This window comes from Aquila chrysaetos, chromosome 1 (assembly GCF_900496995.4).
Source record: "Aquila chrysaetos chrysaetos chromosome 1, bAquChr1.4, whole genome shotgun sequence".
Lineage (NCBI taxonomy): Eukaryota > Metazoa > Chordata > Aves > Accipitriformes > Accipitridae > Aquila > Aquila chrysaetos.
In genome coordinates, this window is record NC_044004.1 from 17,561,699 (window position 1) to 17,570,344 (window position 8,646).

General features: G+C 43.9%; 1 protein-coding gene across 1 annotated transcript; it reads left to right on the forward strand.

Annotated features, from left to right (window-relative positions):
- The first annotated feature begins 12 nt into the window (after nucleotides 1–12).
- Nucleotides 13–5,757, forward strand: CLRN2 (clarin 2). The gene is made up of 3 exons (XM_030026310.1): nucleotides 13–854; nucleotides 4,745–4,924; nucleotides 5,360–5,757. The coding sequence occupies exons 1-3, from the start codon at nucleotides 602–604 to the stop codon at nucleotides 5,623–5,625; spliced, it is 699 nt and encodes a 232-aa protein (XP_029882170.1). The 5' UTR covers nucleotides 13–601; the 3' UTR covers nucleotides 5,626–5,757.
- The last annotated feature ends 2,889 nt before the right edge of the window (nucleotides 5,758–8,646 follow it).

The following is an 8,646-nucleotide window of genomic DNA, read 5'->3' on the forward strand; positions in this document are numbered from 1 at the left end:
CGCCTACGTCCCTCAGTCACCGCGCTCAGGGATGGGAGGGCACCGCGCCGAGGCGAACGGACGGTGCTGGGAGCTGTGGCCGCAGCGGCGCTTGGAGGCGGGGTGGGAGCAGGCGCCGAGAGAAGGCAGCTCACCGCGGCTGAGGCGCCCGCGGAATGCTGCGGGCAAACGGTGCCGTTTTAATGCCTTGCCCCTCGCACGCGGCTCTTTACCCGCGCTTTTAATAATCTGAAAAACTGGACTCTGCTCCTCATTTTCTTCCCGTGAGGCCACAGTAAAGAACTTCATGTCATTTGAGGACAATTAAACCTCTGATGAAACATAAGCCGGGCGGTAGGTATAGGATTGCCTTCTGCAGAAACAAGCATCACCGCAGTGTAATGAAGCTGTTGCTTGCGACCGCTTCAGGATGTTGTCGCTGCAAAATGTGGTTTTGGACTTGATTTTTAACCGTACTGATTAATTTCTGGAGCTTCAAAATACAATGAGATGTATTTTGAAATGCCTGCTATTCATCTGTGGATTTCAGGGCATGAGAAAAAATGGGAAGCGTGCCTGATTGCTGCAGAGAGGCCTTGGAGCTGATTCCTTGACCACTAGGATGCCTGGCTGTTTTAAAAAGACTTTATTTGCCTTGGCTTCCCTAATAAGTTTTGTGTCTTCTATCTTGATTGTTGTTGCAATGGGGACCCCAAAGTGGATGACTGGAAAGATCCTCTGCAAAACAGGAGCTGATCTGGTCAATGCCACAGATCCAGAGCTGGTCAAGTTCATCGGGGAAATTTACTACGGACTCTTTCGGGGCGGCAAAATACGCCAGTGTGGGTTGGGCGGGCGGCGTTCCAAATTCACAAGTAAGTACAATTTTCGTTGAATCTTTAGCCTAATGTCTACTTCAACTTTAAAAGCACTCTATTCTTGTTTACAGAACTTACAGAATACAAATTATTATTATTAAATTTATATTTGTGGCCTTTATGGTTTGGGATCTGAGTGTGAATGTAAGTCTCTATCATTTCAGGCTAGCTGTTTTCTTCCAGTCATCCTGGAGTCAAGATGGGAAAAAAAAAATCCCTAGGGCTAGTTTGAGGGTTTTCTTTTAGTCTTGTGAAGGGAGTGAAAGTCATTTGGAGATGACCCTGTAAATCTTACTTTCCCCTTGACTGGCTTTTTCCTAAGCCACATGTTGCTCTGCAATCTCTCTGTGCCTCTCTGTCCTTGCCTTCTCTGTTGACCTCCTCCTTTCTTTTTTCCTTTAAGAAGTAGAGATTTACGTAGCTGTCCACATTTCTGTATTTCTCTAGCTGTCCTAATGCAGATGTCTGCCATAGCAGATACTTCTAACTTTATTAACATGTTGGAGAAATTTTTACCTTCTTTTCTGGTAACTTTGGAGAGAAAAAATTGCTGAACTCTTAAAAATGTAGAAACTCTTACAAATGTATTCCTTTTAACGTAAAAGATTTTCTTGAGGTCTCAAAAGCACTCAGATGTTGATCTGTACTTTGGATGATTTCCAGTTTTCACACATCCTGTGCTGTAGTGAAAATGATACTTTGCATTGAAGATTTTTAGTTCAGTGTGCAGATCCACTGCAACTTAAACCAATACGAGTCAAAGCTGCTGCAGGCTCACTCTATCCCTGGCCCACAGCAATGCTGTCCTGCCCCATCCTTTGCAATGGCTCTGGTAGTTGCTGTGATGAGATAGTTCAGGAAGTTAAGTTAAGCTGGCCAAAAAATTAACCTACCAAAAAAAAAAATTAGTTTCCCATAGGATCATGGCTGACTACACAACTGCACGAGCACCACTATAAAAACTCAAAGGAAGGCAGGACTGTGGGACTTCACAGGGAATGGAGAAGAGAACCAGAGCCACCTCAACTTAGATCAGCATGACCAGTTGTTAAGATGTGATGAATTTGGACTGATAGCTTTTACAATAACCAAGTCTTGCTCAAACTCTGACTGCAGATGCAGCTTCATGACATGGACATAGCAGTCATGCTCAAATGCTTTGTCTAGTGAGTTTGAATGGCTGGCAGACAGGCCATCAGGTCAAAGCTCTTCCACCTCTGCTCTGCTCCTCTTCAGGGCATTCAGAAATACAGTCCCAGTTCTTTCACCCTATCCTGCCAGAGAGAATGAGGAAAAAAGTAGCCAGCTCCTTTAAATCTCTGTACAACTTTCTGGACTCTTTAATAAACTTTCTGATTAATTACTGTGTAACCTGAGAGGAAGGCCAAATGTTCCACCATCACTCTGGACTGCATCGGTAAGCATTTGGAGGATGTGATCCTATACTCCTTAGACAAAGAAAGCTCTCGCTGAAGCTAGTAAGAATTCTCCCTGTTAGAACTGTAAAATTGGGTCATTAAGTGCAGTGGGCACAACCATGCCTTTAGGTAACAAGTGTCCCAGAGATTTTCCCTTTGAAGTATTTTAATAGCTCTGTCGGGTTTGCTACTTTCACAATACTGGTTTCAAAATGGTATCACGGTAATATACAAAGCTGTTAAATGCTTTTGCACAATGGTCAGCAGGACTTCTGGGCATTCTAGGTCTGACCTGACTTTTTTTGCTTTGAATGTCCCCCTTAATCTCCAAGCTTTCTGAACTTACTGCAGAGCAAGATATGGGAGACTTTTCTTGGGGAATCTGTTAGCGTAAATGGACTGCACAGGCAGCACCTCATATGCTGCAGTACTGCAGTAGCTCCAAAACTTTGGAATTCCAAATCACAATGATATATGGTTATTAGTACATCGCCATTCACTCTGTTAACATTCACTAGAGTAGGCTTACAGCTGGCACATTCTCTTTTAACTGGGACAGTGACAGCATGATTCAATTGCCATAATAGGTGTCCAGTGCTATCTTAGACTCCCCAAGGTGTATCACCTGGCCTCCAGCTGCTGCTTCTGAAGGTGTCCCATACATAGTGCGGCATGTATGGTAGACCCACATGGCTGTTGTGGTAGCCCTAAGGCATCGAAATTGGCATAAGATGCTTATGTTTTGACAACTGAATCAAGCCCTGAGAACGAGCTAGGAAAGTCAGGCATTTTGCTGGTGTATAGCAAACACAGCTGGAATGTGTCAGGAGCCTCCATGGCAATATCCTTCCTGAGGATTCTTATTTCTGCCTACTAAGCCAGGCTCACTGGTCGTGTCTTTGGGACTTGGCTGAGAGCCTCAGAAAAGAGGCAAAAGAATCCTTACAATCACTCTAAAAACTATGCTGGTTTGTAAGAAGGGTAAATTCCATTTGCGTTGTTGTTACACTGCCCGTTATTTTCCGGTAAGAAAGCAAGCCAGTTTCTGGCTTCCCATTTCTCATACATACTTCTGATTCTCATTTACTGCATTCCTTTCTTCTTCTTGTCAGAGTCTCTTCTGTAGCTCCCATGTACAGCAGGCCTAACTACAACCACAGAATGAGCTACTGAAAAAAGAAGAACTATCGAATAATGAATTTTTGTATGGAATTTGTACAGTATGACATTTTCCACATAATCTACTAGAATTCTGTCATTTCGTGATGACCAAATTGTACACCTGATATTCACTGTGACATCTACTAATTATTGCTGCCTACTTTCTATGCGGCCTGTTTGGATTTTTTTTCAGTTACGCAGCATAGGAAGCAATCTATTTATTTGTTTATAATATAAGGTGCCTTCTTTTTAGTAATTAGGCAGTTAGGTCTTCAAAACATGTATGAGCATGCAGTGCTACACTACCTGAAGGTTTTTTCTTAATCAGCTTGTATTTTAAGGTTTCTCTCGATTAGCTTCTCTCTTTCCTGCCAGTTAGCATGTCACCTATAATTCCCTACTCACATTTCTTCTGATTCTGTTACTAAAGGGCTGCAGGATAAACTGAATACTCAGGTGCTCCACACTTCCCTGCTGCTAGCCAATCTGGCCCTCCAGCAAAGTAACTCCACCTATGAAGACAAAAACAAGAAAGTAACCGTTCTTTAGAGACAGGTGAGCGACAGGCTGCTGAGGAAGAGGTCATGGCTATAGCAGAACACGGGAGCGCTCCACCTAAAGCCCACCCGACTGCAATACTTCACAAGCTTCCTACAAATGTAACTAAAATGCTGCCAGATACCCAGAAGAGCATAAAGGTGCCATAAACACTAGATGAGAAACCAAGAAGGGAATCTGAAAGTGGAAACCTGTGGGATTAGGAAGTATGAAATCAGAGTAGATCTCACTGGAGCCAGTATTAGAGAGAGGAAGAGAGAGAAAGAAGAATAACATGAGAAAATAAACACAGAAAGCAGTCATACTACTTTAGGCAGCAAGGGGCTGGACAAGGAAACTGGGACTATCAGACTTTAAAGGGATGAGATTAAAAGCATGGGACAGGAATGGAAAGCTCAAAAAAAGGAGTTTGGGATGAAGAGCAGAGATGAAAAAGAGACAGAAAAGAATGCAGCAGATGATACAGCAGCAGAGATAAAGACATTAACACAACTGGATAAATAAAACAGGACGTAAGCCTGAATCCTTACTCACAGACCCTGTGTAAAGGATTATTCCTGTAGTAGAATATCCCTGGTTTGTCTGATGTAGTGACAAATAAAGCGTCATGAACTAAGATGCGTGTAATAATCTGAATCGATCACCTCTTGTTTAAGTATAATTTAAGTTTGTAGCACCAGTACAGTGTGATGTTTACTTTTGTCAAGAAAAAATACACACTGAATAGATGTTTGGTTTTTTTCTTGACAGTTTTCCCACACATGGTGAAAAAGCTGAATACAGGCCTGCACGTGATGATTATAATGTTCCTCTGTGTGGCCATTTTCTTTTCTCTGGTCAGTTTTGGATTCTGCATTCTTAACGCAATAAAAGTTCCTTACCGGGCAATTAAAGGTCCAGCAGGAGTATGCCTTTGGAACTTCCTTGCAGGTAAAATAATTTACCAGTATTTTTCACCAGGTCATATTCATACAAAATGTTAAAAGTTCCTTCTCTTGCCTTACTAAATATCTCCTCAACTTAAATACTTGTGAATAAAATGAAGTTAGCAGTGAATTCTCATCTATCAAAACAGAACTGTCAGGTGGCATCTCGGCTTATTGTGTCTAGTCAGCTTTTTACAGGAGCTATGAATGCCAGTCTTTAGGCTCTGTATCACTGATAAAAAGGCTTTATTACAAGCACTGGTATGATGTCTGGCCATACAATAAAGAATGAGCATTTTGAAGGTGTTTAAGCCATGCCTAAGTCTATCCCTACTCTGTATAATGCTCATTGTTGTATTCAATAAGCCACCTGAAGCACAGCCAAAATGTCTGTCTTGTTTTGACAACAACGGTGAATACTTCTTCCATTTTGTTGCAGGTGGATTTATAGTACTTGCAGTCACCAGCTTTATGGCTGCTGTGAAACTTCATCACCTCACAGAAAGAATTGCCAATTTTCGGGAAAACGTCTTTCAATTCGTCATCTTAGAAGAACGGTTTGAAGACTGTTTTTGGCTTTGTGTGGCAAGTGCTACAGCACATGCAGTAAATTTGCTGCTAATAGCCATTAGTGGGATTCATTTCCCTAAAATTAAGACTAAAACAGAAGAAGCAAATGTTACAGCAGAAGATATCATGTACTAAAAAATTTACACAAAACTGCTTTGGTCAAATGAACTGTCATGATAGAAACAGCTTCTTGGCTCTTCAGCTTTTGATTTGGACAGATGATTTTGGTGTAAACAGGAGTAAAGGTGTCAGTCTACAATACCAGCATTTAACATGTGTGAGTGTCGTGCTTTAACCCCAGCTGGCAACTAAGCACCACGCAGCCGCTCACTCACTTCCCTCCCACCCAGTGGGATGGGGGAGAAAATCGTGGAAAAAAAAGTAAAACTAGTGGGTTGAGATAAAGACAGTTTAATAGGACAGAAAGGAAGCATAATTAAATGACAATAATAATAGTAGAAGAATTGGAATATACAAAACAAGTGATGCACAATGCAATTGCTCACCATTCACTGACTGACGCCCAGTTAGTTCCTGAGCAGCGATCCACCCTCCCAGACCAACTCCCCCCAGTTTATGTACTAGGCATGACATCACATGGTGTTGTGGTTTAACCCCAGTCAGCAACTAAGCACCACGCAGCTGCTCACTCACTCCCCCCTACCCAGTGGGATGGGGGAGAAAATCGGGAAAAGAAGTAAAACCCGTGGGTTGAGATAAGAACGGTTTAATAGAACAGAAAAGAAGAAACTAATAATGATAATGATAACACTAATAAAATGACAACAGCAATAATGAAAGGATTGGAATGTACAAATGATGCGCAGTGCAATTGCTCACCACCCGCCGACTGACACCCAGCTAGTCCCCGAGTGGCGATCCTCCATCCCCACTCCCCCCAGTTTATGTACTAGGCATGGCGTCACACGGTATGGAATACCCCGTTGGCCAGTTTGGGTCAGCTGCCCTGGCTGTGTCCCCTCCCAACTTCTTGTGATCCTCCAGCTTTCTCGCTGGCTGGGCACAAGAAGCTGAAAAATCCTTGACTTTAGACTAAACACTACTTAGCAACAACTGCAAACATCAGTGTTATCAACATTCTTCACATACTGAACTCAAAACATAGCACCGTACCAGCTACTAGGAAGACAATTAACTCTATCCCAGCTGAAACTAGGACACGTGGTGTGGAATATCCCTTTGGCCAGTTGGGGTCAGCTGCCCTGGCTGTGTCCCCTTCCAACTTGTTGTGCCCCCACCAACCTTCTTGCTGGCTGGGCATGAGAAGCTGAAGAATCCTTGACTTCTTAGTATAAACACTACTTCGCAGCAACCGAAAAACATCAGTGTGTTAATCAACATTCTTCTCATACTGAATCCAAGACATAACACTATACCAGCTACTAGAAAGAAAATTAGCTCTGTCCCAGCCAAAACCAGGATACACTGTCACACCAGAAATATGGATGGGTTCTGCCCCTTTATAACTTGATGGCATTAGAGTACACTGTGCACCAGTGCCTACTAGAGCCTTATACTGCTGTGGGTCTAACGTCCCAGGCCATCGAATCCACACAGTCCAATAAACCTGGTTGTCCCTGTCCTCCACCTGGCTGGAGGCAAGGCCCCTCTAATCCTGGTCAGAGTATTTTTTACTCCTTGTAAAACTGACTTAGAAGTCCCTTCAAGAGGATCAGAAGTAAGATCAGCCCTTCTACTCTGTCTGGAAACTGGAGCTGCATTTTTCCTGGAAGAATCCCTTTTTGTGGTTGTTTTTCCTCACAACTCATGTATCCATGCATCTAGGGCTGAGGTAGGTTTTGAATCCCACCCACTTCCTCATGTCCTTTCTGTGGTCACGCAGGTAAAGCCACAGGGTACCCCATGATGTAAGTACCTTCTATATTCTCTCCTGAGTGGAGGAATGCTCACTCCTAATAGCTGAGATACTGGTCTGTACAGGTGGGGAATATGACTTTTCAATCAGTTTGATCAGTTTTTCAGACTTTTCAGACAGTTTTTCCACAGCTGAGATGCAGGCTCCTAGGGAGGAAGAGAGATTTTCTTCACATTGCCGGAGTTGGTGAGCCATTTCATCCACCATCAGTGCCTCTTCGTCTTTCCAGGTCAGTACTGCCAATGGGTTGGCATACGACGATGGTGCGCTCAATACAAACTTCTCCCACATGGGTTGTGTGCATTGGACTTTGTCTGGATCTTTGGGTAATTGTGCATTGTCCAGGTCATAATAAATCATCTCTAGCACAGCTAATTCCCTCAGGTACTGGATACCTCTCTCCATGGTGGTCCACTTGCCTGGTTGACGTATAACATCTTCCTTGAAGGGGTACCTTTCCTTCATGCTTGTCAGGAGTCGCCTCCAGAGGCTGAGGGCTCGTGTCTCTTTTCCAATTGCCTTGTCAATGCCACCTTCCCTAGAAAGCAATCCCAGCTGCTTGGCTTCCCTACCCTCCAGTTCCAGGCTACTAGCCCCACTGTCTCAGCATCGGAGCAGCCAGGTGACAATGTGCTCATCTGGACGACAACTAAAATTGTTTCACAATATCCCGCAGCTCACTCAGGGATAGGGATTGGGTGATTACCTCTGGTTCTGCCTCTTTCTCCTGTTCCCGTGATGACCCTGGTTCATCTTCATCCTTCACTAAGCAAACTGGTTTTTTTGTCTATTTCTTCTTCTGTATGGGGGCAACGGACACTGGTGCGGGTTGGTTCTCTGGTTCCGCTGTGGTGCCTCTCGCCGGGGTTGGAGTAACCGCAGTGCCTGTTGCAGGAGTTGGAAGTAACCGCAGTGCCTGTCACCGGGGTTGGAGTGGCCGCAGTACCTGCCATTTTGTTGTCAGATCCAGAGACTTTCTCTTCCCCTTGAGGGTACTGAATAGTGTTGAACAGGGCTCGATAGGCATGGGCCAGGCCCCCCAGCACATTGCAGTGATTTGTGTCTCTCTGGAATTGCCAGGGTGACAGCATATTTTTTCCAAATATTTTAGTAGTTTTCTATAAAAAACTTTTTCTGCACTTGTTCAGGGGTAAAGTTCCAAAACATTGGAGGTGCCCACTGTCCTAGGTACTTGTCCATACTACCCCACACACCCTGCCACTCATAATTATCCAGCCTCGGGGCAGATCTCTGGGTGA